Below are 20,043 nucleotides of genomic sequence, written 5' to 3'. Positions count from 1 at the left end.
GAGGGAGGGGGAGAGGGAGGGAGGGGGAGAGGGGGCAGAGGGAGGGGGGGAGAGAAGAGACAGAGGGGGGAGAGAGAGGGGGAACGAAGAGAGAGGTGAGAGAGAGGGAAGAGACAGAGGGGAGAGTGGGGGAGAGAGTGAAGAGAGAGGGGAGAGAGAGAAGGGAGAGAGAGAAGGGAGAGGGGGAAGAGAGGGAGAGAGAGGGAGAGAGAGGAAGAGAGAGAGGGGGAATAGTGAGAGAGGGAGGAGAGAGGGGGGGAGGGGGGAGAAAGAGGGAAGAGAGAGAGGGGGGAATAGAGAGAGAGAGAGGGAAGAGAGAGGGGGGAAGAGAGAGAGAGGGGGAAGAGAGAGGGAAGAGAGGGAAAAGGAGGCGAGAGGGAGGGGACGAGAGGGAGGGAGGGGGAGAGGGAGGGAGGGGGAGTGGGAGAGGGAGAGAGAGAGAGGGGGGGCGAGAGAGAGGGCAGAAAGGGAGAAAGAGAGAAACACACACATATATATATATATACTGTACGTACATACATACATACATATACACACACACACTTATTGACTCTCTCGCTCTCTCATGGGGGGGGGCAACATTTTTGTGTTGCCTAGGGAAGCACAAAGTCAAAATACACCACTGCATTTTCTATCAGGTGTGTGCCCCCACTCCTCCCCTTAGGGGAGATCATGTGCATCCCCCATTTTTTGCTGATGAGAGGTCTGAGGTGAACCAGATGTTGTTGATGTAGTTATTTTATTGTTTGATGGCATGTTTTGGATTTTGTTCCTTTCCCCCATTTATGTTTACATCTGGACGGGAAGGAATAAAAGGGTAAAAAGGAAAAAGTAAGATATTGTCAAGAAGGCTTTGGCTCCTTGTGGTCTCTGTTTAATTTGATTACTATCTCTGTTATTCTCTCCATTATGGGATCTGCGTATCCACATTGTTCTATTTATGTGTAATCCTGTTGATGCAGTAATATCAATGTGGATTCTAGAAGTACTGTTCCATTTTCTTTATTATCTTGACAATAAAAGTTGTTTGGATTTAAAAAAATAAAAAAAAAAATTTGACAATGTTGCCCAAGGAAGTCATGTGAATTGTGACATAATGCATAGGACGGAAGCATGGTGACGTTATTTCCGTTACGAACGGCAGCCGCCATCTTGGTACACCTCAGTGTGTACACATCTAAGCATTGGAGTTTTTCTTGCCTGTATGGGTCTTTGGACCCTGTTTTTATGTGAGTAGTCACTCTGCCTTTTTTTATCACTAAATGTTTACAAACTCCACTATGGGAAGTTTCTTGGTTTAGTTTTCCATTTAGGGGCCATTGAAGAGGAGAGTATTTGGCCAAAACCATGATGGGACACCTGAGTCATTACTGCTGGTGCGCTCATGAGTGCTTACTATCTCTACCACAGAGGATTACCCTAACCATCATCGAGGGGATACACAGGGATATCATCATTTGAGTGCATTTAAAAGCTTTATGACCCCTTGTGGGTTGCAGCCTGGAGGTGAGTGTGCACGCTGACTGGTGAAGGATTTGTGGTTTTTGCAGTGGTCACTGGAAGTTTCGCAGCCTTTGTTGAAGATACACAGATCCATTGGGACTTACATTTTATTGTGACACTTCACATTTCTTTATTTATATTATTTTATTTACCATTGATCACGGATTTATTTATTCATTATTATCACTTTTATTTTGAGTATTTTCATTCACGATTTATTGGGTCACGTATTTTTATTAACTTAGTATTATTATTTGTTATAGGATTTTTATTTCACATTGTGTGGGTTTAGTTTTAGACTTTCCATGAGTAGTGCAGCATCATTTAGTCTTCATTTGTTTTCACTATTGGGAATATAGTTAGGTGTCTGCGGCCACTCAGGGGGGTGTTTCTAGGGTTTGTGGTAGCGCAGGATTTATTCTTTTATTGTTGTCAATTAAAGTGTTACTAAACCCAGGACTCTGCATTCACTATATCTGGTCTCCCACAGTACACAGAACATGGAAGTGAAATTATTTTAGTAAATATAAACTGCTAAATACCTTTTCTCATCAGCAACTAGAGCAGTCCTGTGACTTCTGTGTCCAGCCCACCACTAGCTAAAGCTTGTAGGAGGAGTTTTCTTTCTACTCTAGGAGGATGGAAATCCCCTGACCTCTGTCTGGACAGTGCTGATTGGCCATGTGCTCATCACATGCACTCTCCCAAGGGAAAAAAAAAACCCTCTCTAGCAATACACACCACACTGAGCATGTGCATGCCTATGGTTCAATCTGGAGATAAGAGGTGGTCACTTGAAAAAGGGGAGAAACTGTGTACAATGCACATTTGTTTTGTTTTTTCTAATAAAAGCCCTTTGATAAAGCTGCATGGTCCCACATGAAACTATCTTAGTTTGTGGAACGCTTTTCCCTATGCACATATTAAAAAGAGGAGGAACAGAGAAGAAAGGATCAAACAGCCTTTTTACACAATGCAGAGGATTAACCCCTTAGGTTCCACAGTGAGTATAACAAGCATGCTTTACTGCATATACAATTGTATCAGGTCCTATATCATAAATCTCCTCCCAAAAACTGAGAAAAAAGATTAAACAATGTATAAAACTTGAAGAGAGGAAGATAATAGGACCTAATACTGAGGATCACAGCTCCTTCGCAACACTGTATAAACCTATCTCACATAAATGCAAAACAGCTGATATAATGTTGCCAAACAGTGGTAGTGAAGCAAAGGAAACACTTGAGAATGGCTTTTGCAGGATAAAGAGCTGGGTAGAAGCGCTTGACACACAGCTGAACTGTCAAGGAACTGCTCCATGCTCACAGGAAGGCAGTATTAAGCCTCGGCTACCTTCAGTGTGTGGCTCCGATTGAACTTGCAATCAGTTTGCCATTATGTGGACATTGCTGTTGAGAGTGTGACACCTCCAAATCATCAGCGGGACCGTCCTTACCACATACTGGATTCAAGGGCTATTTTAAGCATGTGCTCTGTATTACAAAAGCCGTTCACTGCGCTGCATGTGGGCTAAGCTTACTGCTATAATAAATGTGTTGTCTTGATACTTGCATCAGCAAACAGCTGTGTGTCAAGCATTTCTATCCAGCTCTTTATCCTGCTCCAGCCATTCTCAAGTTTTTCCTTTGCTTCACTATCACTGTTTGGCAACATTACAGTATATAATTTGTTTTGCATTTATGTGAGATAGGTTTATACAGTGTTGCAAAGGAGCTGTGTTCCTCAGTATTCGGTCCTATTATCTTCCGCCATTCACGTTTATACATTGTTTACTCTTTTTATGCTCAGTTTTTGGGTGGAGGTTTATGATATAGGACCTGATACAATTGAGAGTGAGACATCACTCTTAGGTCATTTTCAGTCCGGACTCTGGTTTTAAATTGACAACGTTGTCAAACTTTTAATGGCGATGGGTGGAGGTGTATATTTTTGTACTGAAAATCTTTTTCATGGTACTGCAATAAATTTTGTTACTAAGTCAAACTACTTGGATCACTACAGTTACCTTCTTTCCCTTTATTCTGTTTAGAATAGACATGTGCCTTCTTACTCCCGATATCCTCCCGAGGGTGATTGATGTACAGTATCTTCCCCGAGCCGTCTCGGATCACTTTCCTTTGCTACTTACCATTTCTTTGGGTTTCCCATCTCAGGTCACTTTCCTTTGCTACTTACCATTTCTTTGGGTTCCCCATCTTGGATCACTTTCCTTTGCTACTTACCATTTCTTTGGGTTTCCCATCTCAGGTCACTTTCCTTTGCTACTTACCATTTCTTTGGGTTCCCCAACTGGGTACAATCTCTGGGAGGTTAAGTCCTTTGTGGCTGAAGGAAGAATTTTTTGACATGCAAACTGCTTCTGACATCCATAACTTTTGGCTGAAAAATACTAGTGGAGTCTTGAGCGGTACCATCTGGGATGCCTTTAAGGCCAACCCCTGGGAACTACTTCCGTGGTTATTAAGCAACTTAGATCTGACAGGGCCTTAAGGTGCAAACCTTTGAAAAGGCGGTGACTGATGTTGAACTTGAATACATAAGAAATCCCTCCTCCTCCAATTTCAGAATCTGGAGAGGTCATGCACAACAAATTAATGTCTTACTGGTAGAACACCCCCCCCCCCCCACCAAAAACTACTTTATCAGAACCAATGTGTGTTTGAATTTGGGGAGAAGAATAGTAAGATCCTGGCATATTTGGTGAGGGTGGAGTGTGTCTCAACCTTTATTTCCTGTATCCATTATGCCTCTCATGTCTTGTGCACATCTGAAGATGAGATTGCTCATACTTTTACCGCCTTCTATTCCCATTTGTACTCCTCACAGGTTGCCTATGAGATGGGAGACGCACCTCCTGCTAATCTCTTGGACTTATCTTTTACAGTGCAGGAGATAGAGGCCACCATACATTCTTTCCATATCAATAAACCTCCCTCACTGGATAGATACCCGATAGAATGGTAGTGCACTTATAAACAATTTATGGCTCAGATACACTTAGAAGTCCATACAGTTGCTTTTGAGAAAGGGGCCCTTTCTGACTCTATAGGAGAGGCATTAACTGTCCCAATTCCTACACCATTCAAGAACTCCAGATATTGTGAATCATAAGGACCAATCTCTCTTATTAATGTGGGTGCCAAGATATTGGCTAAAATTCTTGCTGATGAAGGGATGAATAATATAATAGCCTCTGTTATTAATTTAGAACAAACAGGCCTTATTAATTCAGAACAAACAGGCCTTATAAAAGCTCAAAAGCTATTAATTTTCACCTTCTATTTACAAGCCCCTGATATGAGAGTGGTGGTGTCCCTGGACACACATAAAGCCTTTGACTCTATTGAGTGATCTTATCTTTTTGCAGTCCTTGAGCTGCTGGGTTTTGGTCCTAGATTTGTTGCTTGGGTAAAATTACTGTATTGTAGGCCTGTAGCTCGGATCAGTGTAAATACTCAAATTACTGATTCTTTCCGTATCTACTGGGGCACACAGCAGGGGTGCCCTTTGTCACCACTGTTTGTTCTTGTCATTAAACCTTTGGTGGCATCGTTGCAGGCCAATTCTATGGTTAGATCAATACTTTGGAGGAGAAAACCTCACTGTATGCTGATATTATATACTACATTTGGAAGATGCTGCCGATTCTTCGGACACAGCTCTTGCAGTTCTCTCTCATCTTGGCAAGTATTCAGGGTTTAAAGTGAACTGGAGGAAATCTCACATCTTTCCATTTAACTCCAAGACTCCTCCTGTCCTATCCTTGGAGATGTCTTTCCAGGTGGTATCCAAATTTAGATATCTGGGGGTAGAAATACAATTGCCCTTAGACTCCTACATAGGTAATAACCTTTTCCACCTTTATCCATCATCTAAGGCAGGGGTGTCACACTTCATTTCATCACGGGTCTTATCAGCATTCTGGTTACCCTCAAAGGGCCGGTTGTATTTGTAAGACTAGATGTCCAGAGCACCCCACCCCCATTACATCAGATGTCAAGAATCCCACATTCTCCCTAACATCACTGTGCACCCCCTTTGGGGGCAGAGCTAGAAAGCAGAGAGTGCAGGGTCTAGAGGAGGACCAGAGGAGAAGTGGAGTCAGTTACCAGAGTCTGCTGAATGCTGAGACCAGGGGAGGCAGAGATGAGGGGGTGCTGCAGCTGCACTGAGAGGTGCAGTATTTGACAGAGGAATTCTATTCTCCTCTCTGCTGACTGCTGAGACAAGGTGGGGGCGGAGACAAGGGGGTACCCTGCAGGTGAGGTGCAAGGGCCACATGAAATGGCCTGGAGGGCCGGATTCGGCCTGAGGGCCTTGTGTTTGAAACCTGTGGTCTAAAGGATCATTTTTCCACCTGGTTGAAGTTACCCTTGAATTTATTAAGCAGGGACAAAATGATTTAAAATGATTTTCCTCCCTAGATTTTTGTATATCTTATGGCATGCACCAGTGAATGTCCCTAAAAAGGTGTTTACAGATAAATATGTTATTGTCCTCTTTTCTGTGGGAGTAATGCACCCCTCGCATATCTACGAATACCCTACATTTACCTACCCGGAGAGGTGGATTAGCACTTTCCAATCTCCAATGTTACTATTTAGCGGCTCAGTTAACAAATATTCACTGGTGGTTCTTTCCCAATCTGGATAATGCCTCTGTGGCTACTCAGGTGGCTCTTATGTAGGCTTATGATTATTGTCCTTTATAGAAATGGACCTTATCCTGATGAGGGTGAAGATATTCTTTGAATATCTTACAGATATTTTACATGTGTAATCATAAGGTAGAAGGCTCCACTTATTACTTCCCCCAATATGCCACTATGGTGCAACTCTCAGAGGGAAAAAAAAAAAAAAAAAAAAAAAAAAAAAAAAAAAAAAAAAAAAAATCGGTAAAAATCTAGATGGGAGCTGCTGTGCATATTTTGGTATTAAATATACACATCAATTATTTCAGGACCGGGTGTTTATAGCAATACTAAACTCTTACATTTTTTGTTTCTAAAAGTAACAAACATGTTATACTTGCCTGCAAGGTGCAGTGGTTTTGCACAGAGCAGCCCAGATCCTCCTCTTCTCGGGTCCCTCCAGGCTCTCCCAAAATGCATGAAGGTAACAAACCTTGAACCTTTACAACCACTTTAAGTCATTTCAGTCAATGCAGGCAGAATTCAGAGTTCCCAATCACTTTTTATTTCCCTATATTCAATTTTGCCACTCAGTGGTGGCAAAGTTTGTGCTGACAAATGTCTCTTTACAACCATCTCAATTGGAGGCTCTTTTATTTGAAGAAGACCGCTCTAAACTAGTTTCTACATGCTATTCACAGCTACTCTATGCTTCTTCTACTAGAATAGAGTAGATCTCTAGGCAATGGCAGGGGAATATTCCATTGCTCGCTGAGGAGGCATGGGATGATATTGTGGATACTCAGCTTTCCACGGTCATTTCAGCTAGGGATAAATTAATCCAATTAAATTGTATCCATAGTGTTTATTACACTCCTAGCAGGCTATTTAAAATTCCCCACAATGCCTGCAGTGCCATTGTGATTCAGAAGATTTTTTTTTCATATGATCTGTCCCTGGGTCAAACTTTTTTGGACTGCCATTCTCCGTTTTCTGGCGGAAAATTTAGCACTTCAGAATATTTGCACCCCAGCTAGATGCTTGGAAGATTTTACTGAGGAGGACCTGAGTGGTTCACAGAAAGCATTGCTTTAGATATTGTTTTTCTTATGGTAAGAAGGCATTAGCACGTAAATGGAAAGACCCTTTAATTTTGGATTGATCTTATTAATGGAGCTTTGCCCATGTATAAATTGACACATGCTTCTAGAAGTGTCCAAAGAAGTTTGATAGGATTTGGTCTGGGTGACTTACCTCCGTGTCTGGGGATAGTGATATGCAATTGCTATATTTCCTCTAGGTATAAGGATTTTCTGGGTCTTTTTCTTACGGTGGATATTTACCTACCTTTGGGGTAGGTTTCTCCTAATTCAGTGCAGTCAACATGGCCCTCTGTTTGTATGGTCTGCAGTGATTATCAGCAATATGTTGTTATGTTTTTATTTGCTTTTTTTCCTCTTTTTGTTATTTCACTAAGATTTCTATGTACTCATCCTCATGGCTGATTCTGGTGCCTCATATGGTCCCTCTGTCATTAATGAACAAATGTAACGCTTTTGTTTACTTTACTGTATGGCATTTTGTATTCAGAACACCTCTGTACTTGATTCTACGGTGTACCACTGTCATACAATGTGATGTAGTTGTTTGTTCTTGGAAACTAATAACAAAATTACCCTTAAAAAAAACCAATAAATTATGTAACCTGCTGAAAGGACTCTCCTCTCAAAGTGTAAACATGATTATAACATACTATATTCAAATGATTCCAGGTACAGAAAACATACAGGTGTACATGCACAAATAAATGGTTGTAATAATTGTCAAAAGATGCATCTACTGAATACAGACTTAAACAGGTATATACTTATGTATTAAAGGATAAGTATGGTCAAAGCTCTTTTGGTATTACTTCTCCTGTGAGTAACAGGATAGCACTTAGTTATGCATTCCTGTGACCCGTATTCAGCTGACAGCGGGCTAAAGTCTGCTGTTGGCCGACATCACTCAGGTACAGGTACAGACACTGGAGAGATCCCAACTTTAATGTCTGGATCCACCTAAATGCCTGAACTGGCTTTCCCTGTCAGCGAGCTGCTGAGTGCTTGAGCCAGCTGCTCCCACCCTTTCCACAGCTCAGTGCCCCAAAGGGGCAGAGCAAAGTGACGATGACTGACAGTTACCGGATCTCTACTCAGTGAAGACTGAGAGATCAGCAGTCTTAAGAGACGCCAGAGGACAAATGCAGCATCCAACTAGGGGAGAATGTTTTGGGTTTTTTGGGGGTTTTTTTAATCCCACACTTCCCATACTCCCACTCTTTTAACTGCAACCCAATGATCCATGGAAAATGTCTATGGGGTAATTTTAAAAGAACTTCATAGAAACCATATGAATGTAAATCAAGCTGAGAAGAGTTTTTCATGAACAATACAAAAAAAAAACAAAAAAAACAAACACACAATCTCTAACCTTATATTTGCCTTTTTGATTGCAAGCTCTGATCAGCATCCCCTCTTACTCCTCTGTATAGAATTGTATTATACCTGTACTGTCTCCCTTCATTTTGTGAAGTGTTGCACAAGCTGCTGATACGATGCAAATCCTGTACTGTAATATTAATAATTATAATTTGTAATCTCTTATCCTAATGGTAGTGGATAAATAGATTTTATATATAAACCATTATATAATCCATACCAGGGATGTGGTTTGCAAGCAGTCTATATATAAAAAGTAGTTTCCATATATAATTAAAAGTGACATATACAGTACTGGATGTGCTTGGTCAGGAACAGGACAACCACTAAGAGCTTAGAAGTTTTTATTCTACGAATGAGGTATCCTAAATATGGTTACAATGCATATGATTGGTTAAACAGAGTTGCAGCCTGAATATCTTCAAATGTTAGCAGAAATTTTGATTTTTAAATTGGCTGCTTTTTCATTCCCTATGGAGACATTCTTACAAAATGCCCAAAGGAAGATTATGTATTCCCACCTTGATCAAATGTCTTTACATTTTGTTCTCTTCAAGAACAGTAAAAGCCTGTACATAGAGATCTAACACTTCCAATGAACAGATGTTTTATGATTCCCCAGGCAAAGCCTGCATCATCTGCACTTCAAAACACTGCATACGAACAGTGTGGGTCTCAAGGGATTCAAGCACATCCTTTCTAAAGCAGCTTTATTTATCAGTTATATTTCTGAATATTAAACAGCAGATTCTCTTCTAGCTTTAAAAACCACACTGTGTATGCATACTACATAAAATGTATATGAAGAGAGGCTGTAATTTATTTGTAGCCTAGGCTTTAAATAGGCAATAACAATTTGCATTGATTGTCTGGGAGGAGAGACAAGTCACTACAGATATTCAGGGCTGAAGTATATGGCGCTGGTAAAACATCCCTTAAAAAGAACATGTCTTTTTACCCATGGAGGGCCAAAGTGATGATTTTTATGAACAAAACCTCCCACTGATATTGATCTTTGCCACACTTCCCCATCTCTCTATTCTCATTTTAGAGATCTCAGAAATACACCGTGCTTTTAAAAATGTGGGAGAACCTGACCCAGGATACAGAGGCTAGGCCTGATCAGTCAATGACCAGGCCGTAACACTGTCAACAGGAGAATGTAATCGCTCTGTGTAACTGCTGACACAGACTGTACCTACCTAAAGGATAAGTTCACCTTTTCAACATGTTATGTTACACCCATATTTAGGGTGTAACGTGTAACTGGTTCCAGCAGCCTGCCTGGCCTCCTGAGCTCCCGCCACGTGACTGGGGGACGGAGGTTCCTCTCCCCCTAAGCTGCTCTCACATTTAACATTGCTTGCACAGCTGTGACATTCATTCACTGTAGTAAACGAATAAACTACAAGTCTCATCTGCCACTGTGACGGCGGCTTATAGTTCTCAATACACTACAAGTGCGCTAATCAGTGCGCTTGTACTTCATTGAATCTTTCTCCAGCTTTCAAATCAAAACTCCTGTAGAAAATGGACAGAAAGCTGGAGGGTGAATGTGCAGGAGCCTGACATGCCACCCACGATCCACTAATTGTGCATGTAATACTATGCAAGCGCCTGTGTAAAATAAATAAATGCACTTTTTTTTTACCTGCACGAATACGTGAATTTATTATTTTATAGTTAAAAGGTGGTCTTAACAGTTTCCCTGAAAGGTGACATGATTATACTGATGTCAGTTGGCCTTTCACCTGTCTATTAGTAATGGCAATTTACTTACAAATCAAAGCAAGATGCTCCTAATACTGTATGACACACTTTAAATGATTTATATTGTAGAACAGTCACAATTCATTCTGTTAAGGTGCACTCCCTATAAAGTCTTTACTAATGAGGACACACTTACTACTTCTCCAGGTACCCGTGAAATGCCATCAGCTTCTGTAAGCTCCTCCTCTAAAACCTCCGAAATTCTGTGGCTGGATGCAGGAATCAGACTGGACAGACCCATTCCAATTAACTCAAGACTGCTATAGCCAAATAGTCTGCAGGCTTTATCGTTGGCCATTAAAATCTAGAGGAACAATAAGAGCATTCTGTTAGACACATGGCAGTCTGAAAACAATATTATTCCTCTACAAAGGATGTTGTTTAAAAAACATTAACAGACGTAGCCTTGCCATTTAAATTGACAACCAGTGAATTATTTTAAAGCTGCATGCAAGCCATAGGCCTAATTTAAACTGTGACACCAGTAGGTTGTGTTGTCTGTATTCACCCAACACAAGTCTGTGCTCCAAGAGAAACAATGAATACTGGTATCAGGCTAAGAAGAACAAAAAAAGTCAAGGGTAAGGCCAGACAATGCATGCTTTTCCCCCTAACCTCCATCTTAACCATTTCAATACCGTGCAATTTTACACCTTCCTGCCCAGGCCATTTTTCATGTTTCAGCGCTCTCACACTTTGAATGACAATTGCGCGGTCATACAACACTGTACCCAAACTAAAATTTTATCATTTTCTTCACACAACTAGAGCTTTCTTTTGGTGGTATTTAATCACCGCTGGGGTTTTTATTTTTTGCTAAATTAACAAAAAAAGACCAACAAGTTTGAAAAAAAAACACATTATTCTTTGTTTTTGTTATAAAAGTTTACAAATAAATAATTGTTCTTCATAAATTTAGGCCGAGATGTATTCTGCTACATGTCTTTGGTGAAAATAACCCAAATTAGGATGTATTTTTTAGTTTGTAGGAAAGTTATAGAGTTCACAAACTATGGTATAGATCTGAATATTGATCAATCCTGAAGTACTGACAGCCAATCTAATTTCTTGAGGTCCAAGAATGTCAGAACAGTACAGATATCCCCCAAATGACCCCTTTTTGCAGAGTAGACAGTCCGACGTACTTCATAAGAGGCATGGCGAGTTTTTTGAAGTTGTATTTTTTTGTCATAATTTTTCGGAAAATGAAAAAATTAAAAAAATTATTTTCACTATTTTTTTTTTTACATACTGTCACCAGTGCAGTACAGCGTCATCATATAACTGGCATGGCGGTGAACAGGGACACTGACTGGTGACAGTATGAAAAAAATATATTTTTTTTTAAAAATTTTTTATTATATTTAATTTTTTATTACTTTTTTTATTTTTTTAAGATTTTTTTTCATATTTTACTATGACTAAAGTAGTACAATGTTACCATAGTAACATTGTACTACTTTGGGGAAGTGATCACTATTTTTTTTTTTTTTTTTACATAATTTGCTTATAGCAAAGAATTACTTTGCTATAAGCAAGCATTTACCTGAATGAAATCAATTCATTCAGTTTTTTTTTTTGTTTTTTTTTGTGCTTAGCTGTGATTTGGTCACAGCTAATCACATGACATGTGCATGTGATTAGCTGTGACCATTCACAGCTAGGCACTAGTATACAATGGATGGCATCATGAATGAAGCCATCCATTGTATACAACTGTCATGTGACCTGCTGTGATTGGTCACAGCACGTCACATGGTACCAGCAACGGGAGCCGGTACTCGGATCTGTCATCGGCCGTGTCCGAGGTGCACGGGCGGTGACAGATCGCACTGCTGCGGCGCTCTGCATTAGCGCAAACCGTGCATGTGCGGGAGCACGCCAAATGGCGTGCACCCGGAATACAGGAGCACATTTGAAGCCGCCAAACGGCCATTGGCCGGGCGGCTAATGGTTAAACATGTCCCAGCATTATTTTTGTCCTTCAACTTGTTCCTGAAGTGTGAAACAGCTTTTATTACTCTCTGTAACATCATCACCAGTTTTGTAAAATACAGGGGCAGCTTCTAGGAGGTTAGTTCAGTGCAGCTCTTACCTACACACATTATGCAGGAAGAGTCTTAGCAGTAAAAGCAGCAGTGTTGTTTTGTCAGGTAAGAAAGCAAATGTATGTATGTATGTATGTATGTATGCACGTATGTGGAGTGGGACATGGAGGAGTGCGGTATAGGCAGAGTCCTGTAGTCCGGTATAGGCAGAGTCCTGTAGTCCAGAAAGCAGGACTTTGCAACGTTGGTTGGGATCAAATACCACTGATCGGTCAGTTCTCAAAATTTCACTGAGCAGAGAGCTGGTGACTGTCAGTCACCGGCTTTCTGCTTGCCCCTCCTGTGCTCATTAGAGCACCGGGCTGAGGAGAGGGAAGGAGCGGCTCGCTGAGAGGCTGATCCAGCTGCCTGTCTAGGCATCTGGGTGCATCCCAACATGATCTTTCCCCAGCCTGGACAAACTGAGTGATGTCAGCAAACAGCAGGCTTTAGGACAGTTGTTTTTGGATTACATCTTGGAGCTGCATAGTTGAAAAATCAGTGATAGTATATCTGCACTCTGTTTTTATTGCAGTGGATAGAGGGGGGAGTGCAACCATGAGATAAACCATGAGAGTAAAGACACTACAAAGGCTAGATTTGATCATGAAGAGGTTTATTGAATTGTTACCACTCTGGCAGTGTGGGAAGTGCTGGCTTTGTTTTTGGGTTTTTCCTTCCTACCACTGACCACCATTGTAATGGTTCACCTCTCACAATGATCCTCACATGTAATTGGGCACCTTTTCGACTGAACTCCAATGTAAAGGGAAACGTTTAAAAGGAATTGATGTTTTTAATTAAAGAAGCATTTTCCACTGGCCTCCAGTGTATTAGAGGCTCTTTTCCACTGATCTCCAGTATTTTTCTACTGACCTTCAGTGCAAGAGGGACACTTTTCCACTGACCTCCAAATGACAGCAATGAGTTTTGTGACCCAAAAACTGAGTCAGAAATATTGTAGCACCCCTATTGTTTAACATTTGCTAGTCTGTTAGACAAGTTATATACAAATCTTTTGTCTGTAGGATTATCATACACCTTGGCCTCCAGACATCCTGAATTTTATTCCAACAACCTTTAAGCTGAATAGAAACTTTAAAAGGAGCAGCAACATTATTTAGACAAGAATATGCTAATGAGGCCTACAATATACCCCATCCCAGCTTGTTTATCCAAGACTGGGTTTAAAAACTCATTAAGACATGTTGTAAATATCTTAGCAGGCATTAAGGCAATATACATCCTTGTCTGAGGGGGATCCTCACAGAAGCAGGTTTTACAGCACATTGTAAAGGTTTTATCAGGCAGTGGAATGCAAAATCAACATGTTCTGTTGCGTTAAAATCTAGAAATAATTCATAACTTCTGGTGTGATTAAATTAGGTTAGTGGTTCCACTAAATGTAGAATACCACCACCATTATTTAAAGAGTAAACACCCCCATCTTATGAACAGCAGTAGGCACGTAAGATATATTACTTCTTCTTAGGAAGGTGCATTTCAAGAGTAAGTCATAAGTAGTCTTGTTCAAAAGACAATTTCATGCTGCATGATAAATTGTGGGTTATTTATTTGAGGCATGTGGTATACCCAAAATATTAATGTATATATATATATATACACACACACACACACATATATTATTATTATTATACAGTATTTATATAGCGCCAAAGGGTATGCTCAGCGCTGTACAGTAGCAGCAAGGGGGACAGAACATGAGACAAGACAGTAACAAAACAATACACGAGGTGTTCGAGGGCCCTGCTCTTTCGAGCTTACAATCTAGGAGATATATATATATATATATATATATATATATATATATACACACATACATACATATACACACACATACATACATACACACACACACACACACACACACACACACACACACACACACATATATATATATACACATACACACATATATATATATATATATACACATACATATACATATATATACATACATACACAAACACACGTCTTTTCAGGTAAAAAATATTCATTTATTATTATTTTTTGCAGGTGCAATGTCAGGCTCTTGAAGACATTTCCTACAGCTCTCTGCCATACCTCTATACGTGCTGTCAGTTACTGAGCTGAAGGAAGTGTCAATGAACTATTCGGGAGCTGATCAGCATATGCTTAGTCCACTGAGAACTGCAAGTCTGTCTGCAGAGGTGGAGACTTGTAGTTAAATCATTCACAGATCACAGAGCCATGCCAATTTTACATGTGACAGCAACTGCGGGGGAGAGGAACCCCCAATTGCTGTCACAGGGGGGCTCAGAGGGCGAGAAGGGCTGGTGTTTACCAACATGTCACACCCGAAATACAGGTGTAATATTAAACATGTTGCTAAAGGTGAACTTATCCTTTAAGGATTTTTTTTATTCCTATTTATTTCTCTGTTGCTATTCTTCCGTAGTTTGTAATATCCATTTACTGTACATATTTTGTTTGCACCGGTTTTGCCATTTCTTCTATAAAAAAGATTTTAAAATAACTAAAATCATCTCTAATGCACTAAGCCAAAACCTAAAGGATTTCTGTCTCTTTGAAACGTGCTGCTTTAGTGTCCACCTCTGGAAGTCTGAGCAACAGCAGGTACTACAGACATTTCTTTAATGGTCAGACTTGTTGGTTTGCATTTCCAAAAAAACAAAAAGGTAGCAGCTGTTTTGGTCTGTAACAGGTTAACTTTGTAATCAACCAACTTCAGTGTTCATCACTCGGTCTGCAAGCACAAAATTGTGATTCCCACAATCTGTAAAATCTCTGTACAGGCTGAGGCTGAGAGCGTTATTGCCACATATTGGTGGCAGCACAGTGAGACTTGAACTGCCATTTGTCACATATAGGTAGTAGTGGCTATGATCTGACACTGCTAAGAAAGTCACTTTCTCACTGACCACTAATATAAAAGAGGCTTTTCTGAAATGACAGCTAATGTAATGAGGTATCTTTCACTGACCACCAATGTAATGTTATCTAGTGGAAGGGGTGTAAAACAATTATCCACTCTGGGTGTCAAATGTTTTAGGTACAACATATTTCACATTCCTTTATTATTAAAATGTACACCTTACTGATCATGCAAATGCCCCAAGAGATGCAGATATTTTTAGCAGAAGTTTCCTAAGACCTATAAATTATTTCAGTTGTCCTCTACTAAAAAAAGTTTATGAAAGGCCAATTTAGAGTAATATATCATTATTTCCAGAAGGGGGTCTTAGTTCAAGTCTCCATTAGGTCTGGATAGCCCTAGATAAAGCACAGGCAGAAGGCATGAGGAGTACCTGTGTGGTCTTGGTGCTGACAGTCAGCACAGCTCTGCTGGAACTTCGTACACATGAGGGCAATGAGTGTATGGTATCATCTGGAGTGGGTATTCCACTGGCAGATTCCAGGGGTGAGCGAAGTAGGATGTTACTGGCAGCTGAAGATAGACTGTAGGAGCTCCAGTCGTCACCTAGGAAAAGCAAAATTATTATAATTTAAAAAATTATGCAACATGTCTTCAAGCCTGGCATTACCAAGTCTCACATACTGTATATCATAAAACCTTATATGCAGATTATATATTGGTTTAATTTGTGTGTTAAATGAAGGAAGTCAGACCACAGAATGTATCCCAGAAGTGGGGCATGTAATTCATTCCAATTACTTTATACTTTTCACTGAAAGAACTTTTGAGGTTAAATTACAAACAGCTAATGGAACATAAAATGATCTCTGAGCAGAAAACAAAACGTGTTTACTGCTTCTGCCTTCTCTATGTATTAAAGTGCAAGTGTTCCTCTATTACACTCAGTAGATCCTAGTAAATTTTGCAATGCTCTACCTTATCTTGCAGATTCAGAACATCATTACTGCAATCAGATATTACAATCTAAAATTCAATATCAAAGACAGAAACACCAGAAAATCTATTCAAGGGGACTTAACACTAAAACTAGTCAATTTTTAATTTTGATTAATTTGACACACAATTGAACACACAGAAGAAACACTTCATTCATGTATTTTTGTTAGGGCACTTTCACACTGTATTGGTTTTGCCGCTGTGTGGGTGCAGCACAGTGTACCTGCGTTTTTTTTGCGGGTTACCTACGCTTTGCCTTAGACTTCTGTCAAATTGGGCTGTTTTGGTGTTTTCTGAAAGTGGACCAAAATCTCCGCATGCAAGAATTGTGGTGCACTTTCAGAAAATGCAGCAAAACCGCCAAATCTAACAGAAGTCTATTGCAAAGCACAAGTAATTGGCACAAAAACTGCCGGTACACTGCGCTGCAGGAAAACAGCACTGCATAAATGTGAAAGCTTCCTTAATCATGAATTATCGTTTTAAACAAATTGTCTGGTGGCCAAACAGAAGCACAGATTGTTTTTGTGTTTCTAAATTGTGGAAGTATGATACCAGTAAGGCTGGCTGTATTCCAGGGGTCCTTGGTTCTTCCCCCATGTCTTCTCCTTCGTGGGTTAGGCAGCTGGGGAAAAGACTTGCTCAGCAGAGAAACACTGTGCAGTGGAGAACTTGGGGAACGTGGTACAACTGAAGCTTGCATTGCTAAGAATGTTTCCTTTAAGAAAAAAAGAACATGTTTTAAAAAGCATCAGAACATTCAACTGTCATTACATTCAGTTTATCCTCAAACAACAAAAAAGTCAAGACCAGGGTGGGGTCCTCAAACATCCTAAATAAAGGGAAAGTTTACTGTCCTTAAGAGTGGATTCTCACATGTGCGGTGCATATTGAAGCACAGCTTTCACAGCTAATAGACACAGTAGTTGTTCTGCGGTTCATGACAGGTTTACATAAGGTTCAGGACAGGATTAGCTGAGGATTTGAAACTGTTCACACATATGCGGTTTATAAACGGTCCCTACAGAAGTCAATGGCCTGTAATCCGCACCTGAACTGGACCGCACAGCTCAGAAATCATACAGGACCCTTTTTAAAACTGCACTGAATCTGCACTGGCAGTGCACCGGACATATGTGAACAGGCACCATAGGAAGCAATGTTATTTCACATGTCATGCAGAGTGGATGCGATTCAAACCGCATTTAATCCGCATATATGTGAACAGGCACTTGGACTTTAGGAGGTGGCAGATTGGGATCAGAGGGAGCAGACCTCGGTGGAAAGTGGGAATTAAAAAAGATTAAACTGGAAGTTCAGTCAAAATCTAGCAAAGGCTGGCCATACAGTATGCAATTTTCCTTTACCAAAACTATACAATATGAGATCAAACCTAAACACTTTCAATTTGTATGTAATCAGTCAGGCCCTTGTACTACATACTTGAAGGTAAATCTAAAGGTAATTGAACAAGAATATTGTATAATGTACAGCCAACTTAAGGCTAAACCTACTCCCACCCCCATTCGAAGGCTACTCTATCTACGGTGAAAGAACAGATGCTAATACTTACCTATTTTGAAGTCGCTCCAGTCCGGGTCACATGATCAGGTCCCAGACTGGCTTCAGTGTAGAGGAGGGGCCACTGATAACGGATGCCCCATAGTAAGTCAATGAGTGACGTCACTGCACAGGCATTTGGAGCTGTTGTCAGCGATCTCTCTTCTACACTGAAGCCACCAATGGAGAGATCACTGCACCGCAGCAGCTGCAAAATTAGGTAAGTATAAGCATGTTTTCTTTACAGAGTTAAATAGAATAAGCTTAAAATGGGGATGATAGTAGATTAAGCCTTAGCTAAATTTTGACTGAATTTCCGCTTTAAGTCTTGTGCTCAGTGAGGGGACTAGTGCCCCTTTGTTGGTGTTTGTGGAATTGTGCCTCATCATTGGTGTGAGTGAAAACAGTTGAATCCCGTTTTTCATGTCAATGAGAAGAATAGTGCCCCAAAGACCAGCTAACTGCAAGAACAGGGATGTATCTGGCCCGAGCAGCAGCAGTTTGGGGATCTTTTACCTACACTATATTGCCAAAAGTATTGCGATGCCTGCCTTTACACAGCTATAACAGCTTCAAATCTTCTGGGAAGGCTGTCCACAAGGTTTAGGAGTGTGTCTATGGGAATGTTTGACCATTCTTCCAGAAGTGCATTTGTGAGGTCAGGGACTGATGTTGGACGAGAAGGCCTGGCTCGCAGTCTTTGCCCTAATTCATCCCAAAGGTGTTCTATTGGGTTGAGGTCAGGCCAGTCAAGTTCCTCCACCCGTAACTCACTCATCCATGTCTTTACGGACCCTGCTTTGTGCACTGGTGCGCAGTCATATTGGAACAGCAAGGGACTTATCCCCAAACTATTCCCACAAACTTGGGAGCATGAAATTGTTCAAAATGTCTAGGTATGCGGACGCCTTAAGAGGTCCCTTCACTGGAACTAAGGGGCTAAGCCCAATCCCTGAAAAAAGTACCCCACACCATAATCTCTCCCTCCACAAAACCTTACACTTGGCACAAAGCAGTCAGGCAAGTACCATTCTCCTGGCAACAGCCAAACCCAGACATGTCCATTGCATTGCCAGAGAAGCACGATTCATCACTCCAGAGAACACGTCTCCATTGCTCTAGAGTCCACCGGCTGTGTGCTTTACACCACTGCATCCAATGCTTTTCATTGTACTTGGTGATGTAAGGCTTGGAAGTAGCTGCCCGGCCATGGAAACCCATTCCATGAAGCTCTGTATTCACTGTTGTTGTGCTAATCTGAAGGCCACATGAGGTTTGGCCAAGTGATCATGGCGCTCCACAGCGGCATGGATTAGGAGCTCCCAAACCTGCCGAAAGATCGATGCACACCCCCCCCCCTACCTGAGTAGTTGTTGGGAGGCTCAGACGTGGGGGAGCCTGGTGCGGATGGCAAACCAAGGGGCAGAGCTGAGCAGGGAGTTGTACGGTGGCCAGAGGTTACTGGTGGAGGAAACAGAGGAGGTCAGGTGCTCGGGCAGAGAACTGGGACCCAAACGCCGGAGGGAGCAGCACAAATCCTCCCTGCACTATCCCTAAATGGACCATCGGCTCAGCCCCTGAACATCGCAGCAGATCCCCTGGTGTGAAGCGGAGTCTGGGCCAGTGACAGCTGCAAAAAGTGGCACAGGGGACTGCACTACAGAGCCAGACACAGGATACAAGGAGGAGACCAGAGGAGACTGGCGCCCCTGGGAGCCCCCTCACACAAAGACGACCCAGCAACCAATGAACAGACAAGGTGAATAACACACAGAGATGGGTGAGCGGCCACGGGAGGCGATAAATCCCCAATATTGACTGTTTGAATACCTGTACGCTATAGTGGAGGCCGGGGAAACCGAGGATGCAGTGCTAGTGTTTGGGGACCCCAGAAGAAGTGGATGGGACAGCGTACTCAGGATCGAAGCTGAAAAGAGAACCTGAATTTAGCACCAAAACCCTGTTCACCCTGAGAATTCTGAGAACTACAAAGAGTAGATCTGTTAAGAGAGGGGGAGTGAAAACCCCTCAATCGAACTTAAATACAAGTACGAAAAAAATGTACATGCCTTTACAGGAGAAAAGCCCAGAGGATCTAACCCAAGAAAGACACGG

General features: G+C 41.3%; 1 protein-coding gene across 2 annotated transcripts in view; it reads right to left on the bottom strand.

Moving 5' to 3' along the window:
* The window catches only part of PASK (PAS domain containing serine/threonine kinase), a 74,779-nt gene that overhangs the window by 46,731 nt on the left and 8,005 nt on the right, over positions 1-20,043 (bottom strand). For both annotated transcript variants that reach the window (XM_089665767.1, XM_089665764.1), the window contains exons 2-4: positions 16,924-17,086; positions 15,803-15,975; positions 10,541-10,708 (exon numbers count right to left, since the gene is read on the bottom strand). In XM_089665767.1, the coding sequence (XP_089521893.1) occupies positions 10,541-10,708; positions 15,803-15,975; positions 16,924-17,071 (489 nt within the window). In that variant the 5' untranslated portion in view covers positions 17,072-17,086. The remainder of the gene's footprint in view (positions 1-10,540; positions 10,709-15,802; positions 15,976-16,923; positions 17,087-20,043) is intronic.

This window comes from Staurois parvus, unplaced genomic scaffold (genome assembly GCF_062004578.1).
Source record: "Staurois parvus isolate SC_StPar_1 unplaced genomic scaffold, SC_StPar_1.0 ptg000049l, whole genome shotgun sequence".
NCBI classification, from domain to species: Eukaryota; Metazoa; Chordata; class Amphibia; order Anura; family Ranidae; genus Staurois; species Staurois parvus.
This window is presented reverse-complemented; position numbering and strand designations above follow the sequence as displayed.